The sequence below is a fragment of the Anopheles marshallii genome, chromosome 2 (genome assembly GCF_943734725.1).
Source record: "Anopheles marshallii chromosome 2, idAnoMarsDA_429_01, whole genome shotgun sequence".
NCBI lineage: Eukaryota > Metazoa > Arthropoda > Insecta > Diptera > Culicidae > Anopheles > Anopheles marshallii.
The window spans coordinates 71,461,813-71,484,941 of NC_071326.1; the positions used below are offsets into that span (position 1 = coordinate 71,461,813).

The 23,129-nt window shown below is 42.9% G+C and overlaps 1 protein-coding gene across 1 annotated transcript in view; it reads left to right on the plus strand.

Moving 5' to 3' along the window:
- LOC128718510 (cysteine-rich motor neuron 1 protein) overlaps positions 1 to 18,907 on the plus strand; it is a 126,537-nt gene extending 107,630 nt beyond the window's left edge. The window contains exon 5 of the mRNA XM_053812133.1: positions 18,750 to 18,907. Within this exon, the coding sequence (XP_053668108.1) occupies positions 18,750 to 18,907 (158 nt within the window). The remainder of the gene's footprint in view (positions 1 to 18,749) is intronic.
- The last annotated feature ends 4,222 nt before the right edge of the window (positions 18,908 to 23,129 follow it).

A 23,129-nucleotide genomic window follows, 5' to 3' on the forward strand; every position in this document is an offset into this window, starting at 1 on the left:
TCTGACTGCGTAAACCTCCGCACGATCGGTTCGGGTTTTCCTCTCACTGAAAACTGCACCCAAAGCACTGGTAGACGATAAGTTGCCGGAGGTGGCCTTCTCGGCTTGATGGGAAAATCTTCACCGTGGTTCTTGGTATCGTTCTGTTCTTAGTCTTAGCCATCTTAGCCGACCGAATCCGGGCGAACGCGTTCCTTGCATGAACCGACTGTCTTCATTTCCAAACCACCGGATATCAGATGAGGTATCGAGAGCAAGGTAGCCCCGTGGAAAAAGGACGATTTTTTGCTCTACCCCCGCACAGTAAATAGTAATCTGCATTCCGAGGAAATCATTTAAGACGGACATTTTGCCACCGATGGAATACACGGTTCATCGATTTCGAGTTTGCTAATTGAAGGGCGGGTACGGACGATTCTTCGAATTTCGTTTGCCGTGTGTCTCGGACAGATGTCTTTGGAATCGTGATAATTCTTGGGAAGATATTTCACTTTAGCTAAATCCCTTTCCTTTGATTCACTCGGTGCGGAATAATACTGCTTACGTCTTACGGCGTTGAAGGACTGACACAGCAGGACATTTCGAACAAAAAGGTGTACAAAAAAGATGATCAAAGGACAGCACTGATGATCAGAAACGATATTAAGAATTTACAGTTTCTTTTCATCATGTTTATTGCCAGGCAAAGTGAACATCTTAGCACAAATTACTGCGCTAATGGACGTATTAAGAATGAAAAATGTCTAAAATTTATTCCAATTTACTACTCGCATCACCTTTTAAACACGATGATGCACGCTTGCCATTCCCTGCTTTGTGTATGTGTGGCATATTGATTGATTTTGATTGATTCATTACCACGCGCCGTGTCACGCACTAGCCCGCGTGTGTCCCAGTGTCGGCACTTACACACTATCTCTTGCAGCGTGTTTTTCTTTCGCGCGTACGTGACACAGAGCGAGTGCGAAAAGACGCACATCCGAGGAGGTAAAACAAACAATCAACCTCCAAGGGAACCCGTTCGGAAACGCGAAGGCTTCAAAGGATGATGTGAAGTGATCGTTATCTGTGTTGTCCATCGATATCGTCTGCAGCGGCATCGCATCGGCCTCGGGGTGGCTCTCCTGGGTTCTTTACGCTTTGCTGTGCGAGAAAGGCAACGACGCTTCCTGCTTTCACTCATCATCAGCGTGAAAGTGCGTGTCGGCGATGCAATCGATGCCCACCCATTACCGTCTGCCAAGAAGCCTTCTTGCACTGCCAGCATGACCTGGCATTATGGTTGTTACTTGTTGCGAGTTGTACGTCGAGGAAGCAGAACCCTTTGAGCGTCCCTTGACGATGAAGTGCACATGGTATGCACATGATTTTTTCGTTGTTTTGTTCGCTGCTTCGACCCCAAAACACAAACCTTAAGATTGGCACTTGCGCCAGAAAAATGCAAAACCACGGTGTCGATGACAGTTCATTAGCTTCAATTAACTACCAAGCGGACCAAGCATCCTTACAGCATCCCCATACCAACATGTCAAACAAGGGACGTGCGAAAAATCGGGTCACTGAACTCGTCCCAGAACCGGTACCACTTCGACGAGCTTCAGATCGTTCTGGTGGTCCAGAAAGGAAAAAGAATCTTCCACCAACTGGTTTGGTCAACTCAATTGTACCGTCCCGAAGGCAAGAAGTCGGACCACCGAATGCGAAATGCTTCCAGCACGACATCGATGACCTGCTGAATTGACACTTTGCTTTACCCCGGCCTGATTGATGGATGCTCCAGTTTTTAGCTGATAGAAACTCGAGCCGAATCGATTCGATGCGATCCCTCGTGGAACCTGGGTGAACTCAGCCAGTTGACATGCGATCGGGATAAGGGTCACGCCTCAATGAGTGTCATGTAAACGTTCGGTGTCAGTATCAAGTGAACCTTATCGATTGACAAATTTACTTTCCTCTTTGCTTTTTTATGACACATAAAAGTCACTTGATGAGCTGCCAATTGTCGCATACTGCAAGAGTACCGCAGTGGATTACAGAAATGCCACCGAGATATAAACAATCAAAACCCAAAATGGCGTGTGATTGAAATGGCCGTATTATTTTAATTAAGCTAAAACACACTTCGGTGAAAATTAATTTAACCGGTAAGCCTTTTACGGTAACCAATCCCTCTATCGTTTGCATAAGTTGCATTACGATGCGCCACCCGGCAAGATGACGGCAAAAGTGCATTCCGATCAAACACAATCGCCACCTGATACGCACATCCATTTCCGGTGCATAGTAGGGTGCCGGTGTTGAACAGCTGCACTAAACCAACCGGAGCGTTCATTTGCACTCGCCACCTGCAATACCTGCCCAAGGCTGTAATTATACAGATTGATTTTGATTACAGCAAATTACGATTCCGTTGAATGCCGGGTCGTTTCATCGATCGCCAGACAAGTCACGGGCGGGAAAGGGAAAGGAGACCCGGCAAGGAAAAGAAACCTGGGATTTAATGCATTTTCACTGTTTTATTTATTTTCCCATCGCACTATTTACATTTACAACGGGTACGATGGGTGGCTGCAAAATCTGATACAACATATCCTGTCCATCTCGAAATCGAAAAGGTGTGGTGACATTGGTAGTGAAGCGTGATTTTAATTCCTGTTCGCACCTTCGTTCGTTTCGTTCGGGACACATCACGACAGTATGACAGTGTGAATGAATGCAGAAAAACAACACAAACCAAGGGTGCATTCGTAAATGCATCGGCGCAGGAGTGTTATGATCAAATTTCAATTTTCCATGCTGAAAATGGGTTTGGTTTCTTCTGTGTGCTTTCGTCCACAAAAAAAGCATTCAAATGCAATGCCGGCTGTATTTAATCCACATTACTATTATTTAATTAAAGGCTTAAAAAGAGTATGTTTAAAGAAGCTTTAAATTTGTGTAAATTCAATAACTTTCAGTAAAACCCCCCGTTAAAAGTAAAAGTAAACCACTTGCACGAGGAAAGTGTTCTTTTCTTCGTTGAATAGTCCAAAACCCTGTTACATTATAATAAACATCAAACTTTAACCCACAATTCCTTGAACCGATTTACTTTACTCCTGTTCTGGAAAGTAGAAATTCAATTGATTCGACAACCAATCCTGACGACCTGAAATTGCCGGTCGGTGGCATATCGGGCGAAAGTTGAAATACAACCGCACATTGAATTCTTCATCCCCGAATAGGTATAAGCTACCGGTATCCCCTCCCTCTTCGCCCTCCCCACGGCCACCCATCTGCTACGGTACGTTCCGGCTCCAGCTAAGCTTTTGACCTCGCCGGAACGGAAACAAACACACCGAAGGATGAAGCGCATTCCGATTACTGTGAAGTGCTCTTGGGCGCCACAGTTGCTGGATCCTCACGGTGCACCGTAGAGCACATTGGATGGGAAGTTGTGCAATCTGTACCACAATCCTGTAAAACGTCTACCTGCCGATGTGTAAGATGGAAAATAAATTGAACACCGGACCGGGTGCCTAGGAAAAAAAGCGACCTGCGTCAACACGGTGATTATTCTTGCTGCGGAAAACCACATTCTTCAACTCTCCGGGCATGCTGTGCAGAAACGGGTGCCTCTATGGGTTTTTTGTCCCCCATTCGCTCCTACGACATAGTTAATACTGAAGTTGAAAAGCATTGCTTACAAACAAACCCACCCATCCCACCGTCCTAGTCCCACGTAAATCTTTACTGCACGACAGTAAGAACCAACAGAACCAGAACGGCTAACCACGGTATCACGGTGTATCCCTGCTCCGGTCCCGGCAGGTGCCTAGAAGTGTTCCAGGAACTTTTTCCCGGCCCGTACATGACTGGTAGCGTGAAAAACCCCGACGCTGCTGGGCCGGGCCAAAAAGGTGCAAAAAGGTAAGCGAATTTGTATTCGATCCACCAGATTGGCAAACTGGCTTCCTTTGGTTGCCGTCGTGTTGAGACCCCCCGTCCCACTGCACCGAATCACGCACACCCACCCCTTACTGTTTCGCTCTACTTGCACCGTTTGTCCCACTGCCACTAAGCTAACCAATCGCACTGATGAAGTGTAAACAACTGGTTCCACTCACCGAGCATCGAGCTGTGGTTCGAGCGGTTTTCTTGCCGTTTTGCTAGTGCCGGTGACTTTTTCCAGCTCCATCGTATGGGAGTCCATGGCACCGGAGCTCGAATCCTTGGCCGTGTGTATCGTGCAAGTACTCACGCCGGCCTGTAACCGCACACAGACACACGCGAGCAAAAGGATTAAAGGTTTGCCATCGCTCGTAAGGGGTGTTGATTGGGATATCATTTGGCAGGATATTTATCGTATAAATTGCATTTTTATTTATGGTTTATTTTTCGCTGTAATGTTATCCTCCTCATACGAAATCCCACATTCACACAAAATAAAAGTCCGTTTATTGAAAGGAACGTAATGAATATGGTATCGAAAAGAGTTCTCTATTGGACGAGCTGTTGAAGTTTGCATTTGCTTTCAGCAGCAATGAAGCATCAAAGATCATATCGTAAACATATTAGGGAGGATTTTCTTTTTTTGTGTAATTTTGAGTCTTAAATTATAGAAAGTCTTGGCCTGTCATTTCTGATTTATTTCTCAAAAGCTGTATATTCTCATCGGGGAAGATATGCTTCGAATAGGAATTGACATTACCTTAAAACTCTTAGTCTCAGTATTTTTTATTTAATTTATCTGATAACATAAAATCAAAACATCGGCAAATGGAGAGGTCACAGGTTCAAAGGGAAAAGTTTTGCCCGAAACAAATTAGCATCCAGAATTTCTCAAAAAAAAACTGAGAACTCATAAAAAATATATATTTAGTAGCTCTGTTTTAGACCATTTACTATTGTATGACTAGAGTTAGTTTTTTTTGCGGACACCTTATTATTTTACAGCCAAACTGCTGACAATATTACAGTGAAAATCTCTTTTTTATTTATGAATGTCCACCAGTTTTGGAAGCATTGGATCAATTTAGAATCAGTTTTAGATCAGTTTAGCACGGAAAGTACCAAAGTTTTAACAAAATCTTATGTATTATGTTTATGCTTTTCCACAATTAAAATGCCAATTAAAAGTCTCAATCCAATATTAGAGCCTTTTCGATTGTGCATCTTCTCTTAATTGAACTTTTGTCTTTACATGTACTTGTACTTAAATATATCAAATATTGTATTTTTCAAAATCATATTAAATTATTCCAATATATTATAACATCAAACTAATCACACACCTGTAGCGTTGTTTGCTCCAATTAATTTAAACAATTCGAGGAAAATCTTAAAGTGAGGCCGCTTGTGCCTCAACACGCTAATCTAAATGAAATTATCATCCATAAAACACCCTAATGCATGCTTAAAGCACTTTCCATTAGCATTCTCCGCAAACAGTGTTTGTCACTACCGCCCACCGCCCGTCAATTGTTTGCACTTGTGCTAACCCATCTAATGGGTATTGATTATTTCCTCGCTGCTCTCTTTCAATGCAAACTACCAACCAATCATAGGATAACAGTATCTGAAACCCCGTTAGCCGTTTTAATTATCGATCACGGCCTCAGCCTTCACACCGCACTTGAATCTCCCCACAACCCCCCCAGAAACCGGTCCCCTCTTTGGTACGCGCAGCTCGATCGTTCACTGATGAGATGCATACTGCAAACGTCGTCCCCGCCTCACACGTACACAGCTACTACCAGCAGACCATTGAAGCACACTTCATTAGTGGTCCGAAAACCCATCGTTAAGTCCCAGCCACATAGCCGGCACCCGGACGGTTCACCTCTCGTAGCAATGCAAGCTACAATCCCAACAGCTACAAAACACTGAAACCAATCCGTGGATAGTTGAGAGATGAAAAACGAGGCACCTGAGGTCATTGAATCGACCGGGTTGCGGAAAAGGCTTGAGGGTTGCTTCAGGGGGTAAGAAAACGTAACTTACCCCCTGGTTGGATATTAAAGAAGCAACAACAACAAAACGTGCCCACACCATGCTGAGCCGCCGATGCCGAGACGCACCGGTCAGAAATTAGCTCTACACAGCTAATAAAGAATAATTTGTCCCATGAATAATGCAACGGCCATTGGTAATTATTATTGAATAATGAGCTAATTTGGTCACACGTCTCGTGCGTAATTTGCCATCACTCTCATTCGTACGAGTCGCACTCGCGGGAGATCCGAAACCGTTGACCTCGAGGGTGCTCGCACCGTTGCGTTGTACGCGCTCTTTTTGCGTTTATGCTTGCGTCTGGTCAAAATGTCGTCGCACATTCACTCAATTCGTTTTACTTGGACCGGTGGTTTTCGTAGTTTCTTGATTAACACTCTAGCACCACCATGTTACCAGCTTCTGCTCCTAGATGTCCACTCAAGCGTGAGAAATTTCGTCCCACAAACATGCCCACAGAAGCAAACACACTCAGAGGAAATCCAAAGAGGGCACTCCTTTTTCCATTCTCACATCGAGGCACAGTTTCGGGCTATCCTGCTGATCAAATAATTAGCCTTTCTCGGCCTGATTTTGGGTTGTCGTAGTATTAGCTGTGGCGCCACTGGCAATGATGGTGGAGTCGTGCTGGGTTTCGTGCCTTGAGCTTGACGCTGGCCTCGTGGACCAGCCTCACTCAAGTAAATAATGGGACGATCGATTCAATTCGACAAAAGGTTGTAATTTAAGTTTTAATTGGCACCAACACACAATTCGAGGCTAATTCGGCTATAAAATCTCTTTAATTTATTTAAATTGTGCACAGGCTGTAACTACAGGCTTTTGCTTTAGTTAAAATTAAATTAAAAGAGCGAATTTGTGTGAAATGAATCCTCCTACACCCAGTTTTAACTTCGTTCGTCTGCCCATACTCAGCGCATTTCCACACTCTATATTACTTGGCGAGCTCTCAGTCTCATCCAGGCGATTGAATTCATTCTTGGTGTCCTGAGTGGTGGGTTTATAGCGTTAAGCTGAGGTGTCAGCAAATCTAGAACTTTATCTTATATTTCCTTACAAACTTCGAGAATTTGTTCAACAATTTGGCCATCACTGTTTATCCAGTGCCTGGAAAGGGGGAGTTTCTTATGGCGAGCTCTCATGACCTTCGATGTATCTGAGCTGTCCCTGATACTTTTCTACAATTTCCATGCAGTCCCAGATCATATAGGCGTATCTGGCAACGATCAGTTTGTGTCTTAAGCAATATATTTTACGCTAATAATATTAAGATAGACAATGTCCTAATACTAAGTTCGTGACGTGAGATATTTGTAAATTCCCATGCCACCACCTGCAGTGGATTTTTTGTCTCTTTATTCCCCAAACTTAATTTTTGCATACTATTTTCATAATTTGTTGATAATTTAGTATTTTTTCCGGAGAATTTCCGCATGTTTTATTCTTGTCTTTACTCTTTAGTACATGTGCAGTGATCACAAAGCAAATTTGTATTCAAACAGACCTAACTGACACGTGAAGTAAATATAATTTCTTGCATTATTTACGACTAACGGGTACGTTGTTTAGGGATGTATAACCTCATCATCATCATAATTTAAGTAGCGTTTCTGTAATGCAACAGAATATAAATGCTTGCGTACAAAAGTGCTCTCGTACACGGACACGACGTAAATTATTCCCACTCGGATCTACCCTACAAACCAACCCGAATCCTACCGCTAAACATACAAAACCTCACTGATAATGATTCGTCGACCACTGGATAACATTCCACAGCAAAACATAAAATAAAACAACGCACGCTGTCCACGAGTTGTGTTCGCATGATTGTTAGATAATACTAGTGGGACCAACTCCTCCAACCTCCAGCTTTATTCGACTCCCAGCGAAATGTGCTGATGCAGGAGGTGTTCAGCTGCTCACTGCATGCATCGCAAATGTGCAACGGCCATCCCCGTGCTGTAAAATGCACTCCTATTTCATTGCACCACTACGTTATGGGAAGGAGCATTGCTGTTGTTTGCAAAAAAAGGTAACAAATATGCTCTAGCAGTCGGAGCAGTCGTAGTCGGACGTCCAGTACCATAACGGCCAAGTTGTGTCGGCTTGTACACGGATGCATTTTACTTTCGTTACGATTATTATCCTAGTGACTCTAGTCTCTTTTTATTATTATAGCAGGATCAGTTCCATAGTTTTCTTCAAGACAAGAGTAGCACAGTGTGTGATTTTATTATTTTCTTCCAGATAAATATAAATAAACTTTTTCGAGAAGATCGTATTATATAAGTAAATAATTAAACATTACTACACAAAAAAGAAATAACATGCATGTAACACAAATATATACTTGTGCTTTCAAATATTCCACACACTGCACAATTCGCTTCCCAGTGTGCGTTCGCATTCCTTTTTATTAACCAACTCAACGATACAAATGTCGATCGCATCCTTACTTCCCACGAGGGAATTTGAAAACAAATTGTCAATACTACAATCGGTACAGGTTCTCTGCTCTATAACTTTACCCTGATACCTTTGCTTTACCGTCTACCCTTTACCTATATAACTTTACCCTTGCAACCAATTGTGAACCTACCAAACAACACTGAACGAACGGTTTTTCCCCTGTTTGTACGCACGTAAGCTATATTACGATAGTTTTCCACAGCAGAGTGAAAGTCCTCCGCTGGAAAATATGATTTTCCTGGAAGAGTGAAGCGGTCGGATTGCGTGCTGACGAGTGATATTCATCATTACAAAAAATGTAAGCATTGAGTTTCAGGAAGCAAAACAAGGAACAGCTCATTTTTCATGCATTGCATTTTAACATGTATGACTTCAATCGATATACAATGGAATGGAACAATACAATGTAATCGTTAATGCCATCCATACAGCTAAATTGAAGACAACATATTGTTGCCGCTACTGTTATTGACATTCCTACAAAATTTCGCCATAGCGTTATTCGCCGTTAACGTACTTTCACAAATATGCAACATAATTCAATTCTTCAACGAACCGGGATCCTACGCGTGACACCGGTTAGCGTAATGCTTCGTAAATGCACACGTTGCATAAAGTGGCTGGCATCCGGCACCCGGGTAACCTTGGGCGCATCACAGGTTAAAAAGTTGAAATTTTTTCTGGCACGTGACATTCGTGCCACTCGAGTTTCTCGCATAAATTCCGCAAAAGTGGTGGATGATGATTTTTCCACCAACAAAACCCCTCCATTTATTAAAGGGAACTCTCGCCGAGAGCAATTCTTTGCCCGGTTTGTCCCCTGCGGGGTGTAGTCTTTTATTCCACATTCCTAACCGACCAACTCCGTTTGTCTCGAAATGGTTCTTTTGGGTTTTTCTGCCAAAAAAAAGCTGCTTGTGCAAAAAGTTCACGTAGCGTCACGAAAACCGAGGGAAGGTGACAACACATTTTCCGCACCGTGGGAAAAAAAAGAACTATTCGACTGAGAGAAAATGGTTCACGAAATCGCGTGGAAAGCGATTTTTCGCCCGTTCGTTTATTTGTTTCGCTCGTGCTGCTGCGACGGAGTTGGTGGAAACCGTTGCAACCTCACCTTGTCTTATTACTATTTTTTGTACCCAATTTTTCACCCCCGAAACTGGTGGTTTTTAGATTGGAACTGATTTTACTGCTGGGGAAATTCTACCGAATACTTGTCGGTCATCTCGTGGAACGAAGGGTGGATTTGACATGATTGTACCCGAGCTTTTTCTGACAAATGTTTAATAGAAATCCCTAAAATCCTTCCAAAAGGACAGTGTGCGTCAGCAGTTTTCCGGCAAAACCCTCATCGCTTGGTTGGCATTGCAGAACGCGTGCACTTGCACGCGATGGAACTTCAACGTTTTTAATCACTTCAACAGAAAAGTAATCTAATATGTTACTATGATTTTATAGTGATATAAAATCCAGAAGTTCTAAACCACTTGTTCGCAAATTTTTACGTAAATAATGCGGAAAAGGAGGCTTTGTAAAGATGTTCAATTTTTGGCATGTTCGAACAATTGAAAACAAAAAGTTTAAATGTTTGCTGAACTTGAAAGGTTTGGAAATATTGATTGAAATCTTTTAATACATTTTCATGACTTAAATGACAATGAAAATACTTTCTCATGATAGTACAATAAGTTCACTCATAACGAGTCACTTTTTAGCGAGTTTTTCACATCTTTCGCATACCTCTTTTAGTTAGCTAATGTAAGTACTATGAAAATATCCCATAAGATTGATCGCACGATGAAGAACTCAAACTCCTGAGATTCGTTTTTTTTCTCCTCGATGTCATAGTTGACACATTGGTTAAATGTTGACCTGCTAAGCTACCAAGCAATGTTGACGTTGTTGAGCAACGACTGGACTGGAACGGATTGTACTCGTTGTAAGAGGGTTGACTATACTATCTTTTAAATATTTGTAGTTTAACTTCACAACATTTCACAACAATGGTATACTTTCAATCTTGTGAAAGTAGATCTTCCCATGACATGTTTTATTCTAATGTTATCTCTCTCACACAATACCATGTAAAACACAGTGAACAATTATTTTGAAAATAAAAAGAAAAGTCACTAGCAGATTAAATCAACCCTGTATTTTTAACAAACCCTTTCTTGCTCAATGTAACAGACACAGTCACAAATTTGGGCAACACAAATTTGGGCAGATGATTATCGCTTAAAACAAATAAAAACGCACACTTTATGCTATCGTTGGACGCGCGTGCGAAAATTATCTACCCCGTGCCAGCCATTTTTAATAACTTATTCTGGCCTCCATATCACCGAAAGCAATCAGCCCAGAAGAGAACAGATAGGGCCCGAAGGGAAATGGGTTTCTTTTGTTTTTTTTTTTTCTATCCAAACGACGAACTTTGACCTTCTCCAAGATCCGATCGAAGAAGCGCCAAACGTTTCATCGTGCTTTGGTGTTTGTGTAAAGCCTGTGGCAGTGCTTAAAGAAAGTGAAACATTCTCCGACGGTCAATAAATAAAACCCTGCCTTATCGGTTCGGTCAAATCCAGAAAGTCGGAAAGTCGAACTGGAAAACCCTTTTTTTTGCGAACCGTTACGATGCAAAGTGACCGGGATCGATTTAATAGCAGCCATAACAAATGCTCCGAAATACAGTCTGGGGCTGGGGCTACTTGTTATAATGCTGTAATTTTAAACTTATCTCATTTTAATCGGATGCCACTCATTGCTCAACTGAAACCCTTTTCATGGAACCTTCATTATTTTTACCTGTCACTGACAGCGACAGGGTTTCTTCTCCATATTTTACGATATCAAAAATTACTAAAAAGAACATCATACATACCTTCCTCGGTGTGGTTCTATCAAACACCAGGCTGCTCCATATTTCGTTACACTGATGGAAACGTTGCGCAGAGCTTCAAATAAGTTTTGGCCTACAATGAGAAGAGAAATAAACAAAACAACTTAAAAAAAAAATGCTTATCTGCAAACAACAAGCTTGTGCTGCATTTTTGCAACATTCAACTTCTTTGCTTTAAATTCATTACCAAACAGGAAGTTAGAGAGATGAAAACGCTCATTTCCGCACGGCATAAGAAAAATAAAATAAACCAAAGCACCGACACACTACGGAAAAGTTCTCACCCGTTTAACCGTAAGCACTCGTTATATCTTGTTGCATCCTTCCTGCGATGGAAAACATTATTCCCAGTGCCTACGGACCAGAAGAATGTACAATATTTTTAACTTTCTCCCGCGAAATAAAGCGATAACCATTTTCTTCCTATCCAACGCAGCCCGGGGGAGGAAAATAAGATTTCGTTTCGCTTGCTATCGTTTTCATTTGTCTCGGCTGTATGTCGCTCATTCAGCCTAACGAGCGGGTTTTCTACAGCTTTGAATGGGGGGGGGGCTTTTTTTAAGCTGCTGTGCGGGGGATACTCCCACCCCAAGCTCTGTTTGCTGTACGCTCTCGTTCAACTTTAACAAGACTTTTATCTTTGGCTGCTAAATGTTCGTAAAATGGGAAGCCGAGGCCATTTCCGTACGTCTGTCAGAGTTATTAGTCGCGATCTAATAATAGCTCTTGCGCAAAAACAAATCCACTCGCGGACCCACGTGTCCACAGCGGGTTGTTTGTGCTGCATTTGCTGCCACAGTCACAAAACGCACCGCAAAAATAACCCTCCCCCCCTCCCCACACACACACATACACAAAAGCTGAAAAGTTGAACTGCTTGCCGGTAGACAGCTTTAACCGTGGCCCCCTTTTATCGTACCATTCTTCTCGGGCCAAAAGTTCTCCGGCAGCCATGACAAGACGGAATCGCCTTTTCACTTCTAACATTCTCATCCTTTCCATCCCATGAATGCTCGGAGCAGTCCGGAAACGAAAGACAGAGCAACTTTTCTGTGAACTGATTTTTTCTAACGACCTTTTCCTTCGTTCTTTTCTGCGCTTTCTGCGTGTCGTTTCAGGTAATTATAATCAATGGTTGGAAGTTTCTTCCATGGAGAGATTGTACAGACGCACCCATAACCAGCCTGCCCCAAAGGATGCCTTGCCGCTTTGGAAAGGCATTGTAAATGTGTGTGTGTGTGTGTGTGTGTGTGTGTGTGTGTGTGTGTGTGTGTGTGTAAAGCACACAACCACAGGACGACCGTGAAGGTCGAGTCTTCGAGCGCCTGCTTCAGGGTTTTACCGTAAGTCCTATTAGTTCCTTGACGTCTGTTCCGAACTCTGCACGAAGTTCTCCACCGACGTGCGACGAAAGCGTTTCACAACCGAAGCTTGTGGTTGCGCATACTACCGGAAACCGAAAATCGTTTGATTCAGACTAAACGCCACCACCACCAACCGGTGTTTGTGTGTGCCGTAGCGATGCAATCGTGACTAACCCCAGCAGAGCAAGATAAGACACCTACGGAGCGCTTCGCTCTCTCGTGCATTCAACGGGCGTACGTCAAACTTTTGAAGCTCTCTGTCTCCCAAAACCACCCCGCGCCATGCTTCATACAGCGTGTGGCGTAGGTGCGTTTATGTAAGCGTGTACGTGGAAACGATTCATTCCCTTAGTGGCCCCGATATCAGCATTATTCCACTCTGCTAGCCGGAAGTGGCTACATTATTCTACTCACGGACCGCTCTTCGCGCAACCTCCTAACGGTAGGAACAAAAAAAAAGAACCGACCCAAACGACCGTAAAGAAGTTAAAGATTTATGCCTCGACAGTGACTTGTGATCGCACTGATCTGGGGCAAAAAAAAACCGGAAAAACGTATTTTTATCCACGACCTGCCACAGTAAATGTCAGCCACTTCCGGATTGATTCTACGCGATGTAACCAACCATGCCCGATTGTTCCTGCCTCGTTCGTTAAGCTCTTACACCTGTGTGTTCCATCGCGGACAGACCTGTTCGTTATCTGTGTTCTAACTGCTTTTTTGCCGTGATACATTCCCCTTTTTTTTGGGGGGAGGGGGTGGTCTCTTTCTCGCAACCCCTGCACCCGTGCCGCATAACTGGCGGGCATAATGGGATAAGATTTTATTTCCTCGCAAAAATGCAGATCTTTCCTGCGGGAGTTGAGGCAATGAGATCTGTTTGAAACTGTTTGCCAAATGGAACTTACCCACCCGGTAAATACTCCTTTCGGTACACGCGGGGTACGTGTTGTGACTGAAGAAACACAATGGCCACGAACAAAATCGCCCATTAAAAATGATGTACTTTCGCACAAACAATCCAGCGGATTTCCCTTCTTGCCTGGGTTTGCAGCAACGGCAAATTGCAATAAAAAAGCGAAAAACCAAACTTCTGCCAAGTCATAAAGAAGTTAAATAGGATAACGACCCATCATTTCGGATGGGTAAGAAAAAGATTGGCTGGAAAAGATGACGAAGCGAATAAAACAACCAGAACGGAACCTCTAAAGATGGAACAAAACCCATAGACATTTCCTAAAAAGCTAAATTGCTATCTATTATTTATGCCTCAAACAGAAAATATAGAATGCAATAAAATGAGAAAAAGTACTGAACCATCCAAAACTTCTCGATCTGATGTTATGGCTGATGTTGTGAGGCTTAGCGGTCAACGCAGATCTCCTTCGAACCGACAAAGGGTTGAGCACCGTCAATGAGTTGATGCCTTTTAATTTTTGAAGTGCCAATATTTGATTCACACAAACATCGCCATACAAATGCACACATAAAACCACTTAAACCGTTGATGCACCAGCTCAATACAAATGGATTTTAAGCGATTGACTTTGGTAAAGTAACGTACGAATATTAATCGTTACAAAATGCCAGTAGAGGCGTAAAATGAAATATCAACTGCACCAAACCATAATGCACATCGGCATCATGTTAATAACGTTGACCTCATTTTAATGCTGCTCGGTCATTAATGCAGCTTAAAGATTGGGAACAAAGGCAAAAACAATCTCCTCCACAGTGCCAGACTCCAGAATTGTTTAACGACCGATTGCATAATTAAATTTAATATTCGTTACAACTTAAATCAGATCATTACTGCAGATCACACCGTCTCTACCAGAAAGGGTGTTCCATGATTTCATCATAAATTACACACATACACACGCCCTTGCTCTGACCACCATGGGGATGTGTGTTGGCATGCACAAGCACATTTGCACTGCAGGCAGTAAGCACAGGCTGACTTTCCTGCTGACTAAACCGCTCATTTGTACCCACCCGTATACGAGCGGAGTGTGTACTCACCTATGTCCAGTAGTCAATCGGAAACAAAACGATTGCAATCTTCCGGCCGAACAGAGATTGTTCAACAGCGTGTTTGTCCCAGATGACTTCATTACAACCTCATGCACACACACACACACACACACACACACGGGTACGGGAAAGCATGCAACACCACCCCCAACCGACCGCAGAGCCACGCGCCTGTTTGACTTGAGCGGTTTGTCCTCCTGACCGACTGACACAAAAGTACGGGGTACGGGACCACAACAAAAACACACACATTTTCCCTACGGTCCCTTACCGAGGGTTTGAGGCTTTTATTTTCTCCACACTGTTTAGGGGAATGTAAAAGGGTCGCCACCAGTCGGGAATGGGTGGTGTACCCCATTTAAACGTACTATCAATTTGTACTGAAGTGTAAAAACATCGAAAACATACACATCCATACCCCATTCCTGTCGGTCCAGTTGGGAACGGGGATGATACCCCCACCCATCCACAATATCGCATGTTGTTGCACCATGTTTGCCAACAAAATGTTGCCCGACTGACAAAATGAGGCTTTGTGGATGCAAATTATAGCCGGGAAGGAGGTAATGGGTAAAAGACCTGGGAGCGGAAGCGAGATAATGTCTGCAACATCCACCCACAAAATCGAACATCCTTCCAGCACCCCCCACTTGCCACCCTGGAGTAGTTTATGCCTCGTGTGCGGCATAAATTAATGGTGAAGTTTTTAATGCAAAATTTATGTCACCTACCACAGTCTCCTGCCAGGATCCTCTTTACATACAGCACGTACTGCTTGGTTACACGCAACGATGCAGTGACACCCTCGACTGAAATGCTAAATGACCCGAGCCAACATTATGCCGGGCTCATCGGAAAGGGAGGAATTAAAAAAAGGCCACAGAGGACACCCAACATCCTGATGGTTGTAGGTAGGCGAGAAGGGAATTAAGAGCACCCGAGAGGACAGCAATGGACAACCTTTCCTTCCAGTGCGGGACGCCTTGCAATGTAAGCGGACATCTCAAAAATTGCTGTACGGTGTGCTTTCGGGGTTTTTATTGTATAGCTTGTAAATTAAATTTTATATGCACAATTTCCGCCCTTCGCGACACACACACGCACAGCAAATTACACACGCTGAGTGGAAGTAGGGCCGAAACAACAAGACACACACCACACGTGCCGAATCGTAAAATCGTAAATCGTTTTACTGTTCCCAATCGTGCCTCTTTTTTTGTTGGCCAAGTAAACTGAATAATTGAAGGAGAACAGGCAAAAAAACAATGTGGCCCAATATAAAATAAACCACACACCGCTGGCATTTATAAGCTGTGGGAGTTTTCTTTATCTGATTCAGTGCTGATGCAGCTTATTTCCATGCTCGTGCAATGTTTTGTCCACCTATTCCAATGTACACCAGAAAAAAACCCCATAGTGGTTTGGGTGAATTGATAATAAGATTTCGATTTCACCGATCAGCGCGCACCACAACCGGAAGCTAGTTCCCATCAGCAGGTCATAAATTTTGGTTGCTTCGTAAATATTTACCCACCAAACACACACCCACACGCTCAGGAAAAAAGGACATTTCCCTTAAGGGAACACGAAAGCCAAGCGCTAGTGGTGCCGCTATCGGCGTTGAAACCATGAAAGCGCAAGAAGAAAGTGAAAAAAGCTTTGCATACACGGTACAGATAACAGATGGGCTCTACGGACCTTAGCATAATTATAAGGTTATGTTGCAAACTTTATAAAAATAATGCTGGGGTAAGATGGTTTAAGAAACTAAAGAGAATGTTGAAGGCACCATTAATGTTCGAGCAGTGAATTGAAATCAGGTTGTATCATGCTAAAGCAATTGATAAATTTTACTCAAACGCGATGTTCCGTGATTTTATAAAATGACTGTATCGTAGCAATTGCTTAAAGGATTTCTACTAATATAGTAACCAACAAGAATTCAACGAAATTCAAATTCATGAATTTTAATTCAACTCACATAAATGACAAACGTTGTAAACAAACGTTTACTAAATAGTTTTAAATGAAAATCCCATCAGTCTGATATTTTTTTTTACTACAAAAATACCTTTGATTGAAATTTAATGAAATAGTTGTAATTTGAATTAATATTTGAAAATATAAAGGGATTTGGTAACCAAAAAGCAATTTTACGTAGAGCTATTTGCAGCCTGATGAAAGAATTATGTAATAGTGAGCGCAAGACATTTACAAACATCACGGAAAACCGTTTATTTTCTTATTTCTTTATAAATTAATACAGCCTCACTCTGATGATACTCTTTAAGTCTTTTTTGTTACCATCTAAAAAAACTATTCGTCTTATAGTTATGTTACTCACTGTTTGTAAGGGTTTTCAATTTTCTTTGTGTTGTATGATTATTCTTTCCTTTTTTATCCTATTTGATTTAGCGACAAATTTTAGAACCGCCATTCTTAACTGTCTGCTTTAGCAGAGGATGCGCTGGAGTGGCAAAAGACGAAAAAAAGGGAAGAAACCGCTGCAAGCGAAATCGTAACACGATCTACAAACGTTACCATTAGTAGATGCAACCGGAACACCCGGGTGGTGGCAACAGGCAACTGGACAGATGCCTTGGCAGCCATAAGATATGCTTCCCATTTTTGCATTCCACGTCAAAAGAACCCGTCACACGGCACAAGAAAGACGTGACCGGATTGCACGACGACATCTCGTGCCATCGCAAGCTTGGATGGGACGTTTTACGCCTTCCTCACGTAATGCAACGGCGCACAACGTAACGTTTGCGTTGATATTTATTTATTAGTTCGTCTTCTTCACCGTACCAACGCCAAGTGCTTCATCTCCACACATAACACACAGCAGCATAAACTAACAGGTGGAAAACGTGTGTGCTTGCTTGTTTTATTGCAAATTCTTATTCACGTTAGAATGCAATCATCAAACGAGTAAAATGGTAGTTTTGCTACTTATATTTCCACTTTGCGCAACGTTTCCGAATTTAATCACACTCACTATGAATGATGTCGACGGACGGACGGAAAAGCTTTTTTTTTTCTTGTTAATAAATAACGAATTTTAATCGGAGCTCAGTAAAAATATTTTACCTTTGCCATGCGTAACATTCCACGACTTGTGCAGCAATAACGCACGAAAACACACCCCCTGTGAAGCGATCGTAAAAGCTTGCCGTTGGAGGTATAAATCACCGCAAATGTTGCAAAAATGAGCCAAACACATACAGTTGGGTTGGTTTTTTGCACTTTTCCCCCCCATAAATTGAACCATGAAAAATCGCTTCCTTTTACGAAACAAAAAAAAAATACATCAGAACTCTCCATAAAAAAGACCTCCCCCTAAGAGCGTATCAGGTGCGGCTGTCTGTTGTCTATTGTTATGCTGTGCCGTTTCCGGCTCGGTGTCAAATTTTATTCATAAATAAACACATGTTCGCACCACATGCGGTCATCCGCCGGCGGATGTAAAACGGAAGGTTGCAATATTGTAAAGCGATTTATTTGATTGAGAATTCATAATTTACGCGAAAATGAAAGTGGAATGTGCCTTTTGTTAGCAATCCATAAACGTTTGCTGGTTTGATACTAACAAAACGAGAGCATTAAAGCATTTGTTCCACAAAGAAAAGGTGCTGAAAGGAGAGATTTACGCAGGACTGATCATCCTTCAATGGGTAAATAAAATCAAATAAAGTCAGAAATGGTTGGTCTAGATCTCTTGAGATTGTGGTGTCAGAATAGAAGATAAAAGCGAAGCAATTTCCTCATCATTACGATCCGAGTTTAACTTGTGAAGAATTTTGAAGTTGTGCTAGATATTTAGAGTTTGCCCGAGAAGCCCAAAAACTTAATTTATTGGGGTTGACTTAGATCTCTTGACTTAGATAGAGGTTGACTTAGAGGTTGTTGTGCAACAAAAGAAGATGAAAGGCAGATTATTTGCTCATCTATAAGTTGCCTCTACTGGGTTTTCGATTCACGACTTGCAGAGTCGGAAGCAAGTCTAGCTGCTCAAGTTGTACGAGAAATCACCGAGGATGATCTGGAAAGCTCTTCTGATCTTCTGTACAAAGCTTACTCGACTGACGTACCGAACGCTTTGCATCACACCTTTGCGAATGCTTTGAATATGCCAGATCCGATCTGAGTACCAATAAAATTCGAACGATTTTAAAAACTGCCTCAACACATTCTAGCTCAACTTGACAAAACCCAAAAATGATTCCCACTCCACCAGCTAAGCTCAAAACCCCCATAGAATAAAGAGGCGGTATAGGAACCTAGATTATCTATTTATTGCTTTCCCTACTCCCTTTATCGTACGTTATTTTAGCGTTTTTTTTTTAATCCCAAACATTGAAAACACACTTATCATCGATGGAGATTGTCTAAATCTCGAAGCCGTAGGTTATTTTATTCAGCATATTGCCAATCGAACGCTGCGAACGAACTATAGTGTACCGTGCACAGCTTAGCGCACGGAATATAAATCACATAACTTACCCCGATACCAATTCCATATTCGGTCGTCTCTTTCACGTGATCCATTACAACACGTCTCAATCCACCCAAAAAGGCAAACAAAAACATTGGAACATTAACATAAACCTCAGTTTCACGCGGCACACGACACAACGTTCCACAGGGACCAGTCGGTTTACCGTGCCCCAGGTGGATTTATTCCATCTGTGCATGTTCTTTTCCGATACCTTCAACCCGAACAACAAATACACCCACGCTGCGAACTGCTGTGCGAATGGGGCCTCCCTGCCCCTAAAACATGACACTAATTATCTATCAGCCCCATTTATGGTGTTTGTTTTTTCACTGAAGAAGATGTATGTAGATGTTGTTTCGGGAGTTATCGGTGACTTCTCCACTTATACCCAATTCCGATACCGGCAACATTCAGAGCGGTTTAGCCTGTTTTTTTTTTCATTTCCTCCACACACTTTATTTATTTATTTTTATTTCATTTGTCAACATGACCCACGCGCGTCACCCTCATTCCCATCATCCAAAATTTTAAACGGATCCCCGGTGCCGGATCCGTGAGCAAACAGTTGTGGTCGCGGAGGCCCTCCCGCGGAGATGATTGTGCGATAAATCTTAAACAACGCTACGCGCCCAATTATCTCCTATGTTGAACAACGGTGGAACCATTCTAGAGGCCGACCGGGGGATGTGGTGCCGGCAGACGCAGGTGTCAAGTGACCGCCACGAGCGGCACACGAGCGAGGCACATACGCTGTTCGCGTCCAGCAAGCATGGCTTCCGAAAATTTATCGACTCGAATGAAATATTTGACACAATATCTTAATTAATTACTGGCGCTGGACCCTCGGTGCCGGTTCATTCCCCTGCCATTTTGTCAAAACCATCGCCACAGGTTTCGGGAACTCTGGAAAACCCGCACACAAAACCGCGCGATCACAGTGAAGTTTACTCCATGCGGTGTGTGCGGTACGCACATGTGGCTTTGTTTGCCCCGTTTGACGATCCGAGCACTTGACATCCGTTTGCGTTTACGGTCGTAGCGTGAGGCACTCGGTGGATAGTATACAGTGGCCCTCCAACGTAAGCCAGGAGTCGCTTAGCTTCGCTCCGCGTACGGCGTCACCATCTAATGTGTGGAGCTCCAATTGGAGCCTGAAAGCCTTCGCATATCATTTCACTGACTGACTACGTAATTTATGCGCTGGGCTGAACAGCTTCAGACCTTTGCTATCGGGACGTTAAAATCGGAGGATGGGATGAAAATCGACCACAACGATGCAGCGATGTATGCGTCGCCTACATGCCCCGAACCCACCGTTGGGACACCGTCCTGTAATATTAATGGTTCAATTTGGAACTCCCGCTCAGAAAACGTAAAACCAACGGTTCGACCATCATCCTCCCAGAATCGAGAAACAACGAACCGCCGGGTTCTGGGTACCGTTGGGAAAATACATGCTTAATGTGGGACACGACACAACAGCCAACCTCATATGACCTCATCAATTTCCAAATCGAGGTGCGAAATCCCAAACCCCCTCCCACCCGAAGAAGATGGGTTCGGGGAAAACCACACAATCCTGGAGAAAGTCACTTAAATAAGCTTATCGATTGGTGTGCGAACCACTCCTTGCCTGCCGGATTTAGAGGTTTACTCCGGGACAGATGGTATATGCAGCTCTATGCGAGATACCTTTGCAGTGTGTACCGCTGTGGTCGTCCATAACACAATACCACAGTCCGTTGCAAACTGCAAGATTACCAACACACGCTCCCGAAATCCACCAATTTACTACCGAACACCCGGATGAGGACAACCGAACCCGGACCGACGCCAGGACCAGGACACCAAGAACGGAGGGCATAAATAGCGTCCTTAAGGTGCCCATATGGCCACCAAAACGAATGTGTGAAAATGTGTTTTACTTTTCCATTTTTCCGTTACCGTACTCCACCAGCTTCAATCAACCCTGGAGGAAGAATGGGGTTTGGGCTGGATTTTTGTAAGCTGTTGTTTATCTTTTTTTTCCTACCAAATTTTTGCGACGAATGTGGAAAACATTCGCAGTAGCGACGAAATAAGGCAGCTCCCGCACGTACAGGGTGGTGTGACCATTTAACGACATTGCTCTGCAGTGCCTTGTCCAAGTGACGATTGATGGAAAAAGCTCACCATTCGAAAAGGTTTCGGGTTCCAGGCGAAAAATGCCTTCCAGATACTTCCGGTTGACCATAATGATGAAATAAATTTCGCTTTTCTCATTCCGGCAGCTTAGGCTCTGTCAGCTGGGACGATATTTATTTGCAGTGTTGCCAGTTTTTTATCGCACCCATCGTAACCAGAGGTTAACCCTGTTTAGCAACAATACAGGATTTCAAGTTCCGGGTTCAAGTGTCTGTCCACGAGCTTAATAACTTACAGGGGGAGAAATTTGGACACGGTTTTTAACAGTGCCTCTGTGGGTTTTGGTAAATAAATTACAAGTGAACATCATGGTTTTACTGTCAGCTATCCTTTCATGTCGTGTTGTCTTATATCTTATTGCATACATTTAGGCGCTTCCGAATTCTGACAATACTACATATAGTAGGCAACGGCAACGAAGGGCTGTAATTTCCTTGAACAACCAATAAATATTTATTAAAAATTAAAAATTCCTTAACCTTTAAGGAATGAGTTCTACTAAAAACAATTCAAGAGAAATAAACCGCTAGAAGTAATATTGCATTCCTCTTAACTGAACTTCAATTTCAAACTAACACCGATAACAATGCACTTCTTCGAACGTAAGCTTATACCACAGCAGAGGAAAAGCTCACACAATATGCGGGAAAATGTGTTTTTTTTTCTTTTGCCAGGAAACGGAAAACCTTTTACTCTTTCACAGACATGCTTTACCGTTCCTTATTTCGCAATGGAGTTGGATGCATAGATAACAAAAACATATAATCCTGTTGGGTTGATACCGTTTTACCATGCTTCAAACGGTGTTCAAACCGTGTCATTTAAAGGTACAGCGTTATAAGGAAAAGCGAAAAGAAAACCGCACCACTCGCTACCATGCCGTGCTAAAAAGCAATTGTTTGTAGCACTCCAACAACTTACAATAGCAAAACAATATGGCCCTCCGTAGTGGTGCGGCACAGATGAAGAATTTCCCAGTAACTCTCTCAACACACCAGGCGCCTCCCCCAAAAAGGAAAGCTTATCCTTCACCGGAAAAGCAACCGGGTCGGCAAGATGCACTCACAAATCGTCGCAATCGACGGTCGGAGGAAACCACCTTACTGTGTAACAGTTGTGCTGCATTGTTGTAAGTCAACTGTGCCCAGATCAGCGGCACACGGTTGCAATTGAGAGTAACATTTGCTGAACGATTCGCCTCGCTGTATAGCTTTGGCAGGATGCTTCAGTTGAACACGGTGAAAAGCGACAGAAATGGAGCGTGAAATGCAAGGAGCTTGTCTTTTTGTTCCACATGAATTAATGTGGAAATGTCGCTACGCAATGGCACGGGTTTGGAGAAGCGTTACGAAAAGACAACGCATTGGTGTAACGTACTGCATGTGAAGCCTTAAAAGGAATAGCATCTTAAGCCTTCAAGTTTCCTATTTGAATAATGTTTTAGTACAAGGTATTGTTGCACAATAATTCAATTCTGCTCCACTGCTGGACTTTACAAGAATTCTCCACTAGTATACAATATCTATACACTCGCATCTTCCTAAACTTAAGCAAACAATGAACTGCTGGCTATATTTTACACCCTCACTCCCACAGCGAATCAATATTTAATCTGCATTTTTCATATCTATTGATCCATAACTGACCTTCAACAGTGCAACGGCAGCATATTTATGGACTAACTTAC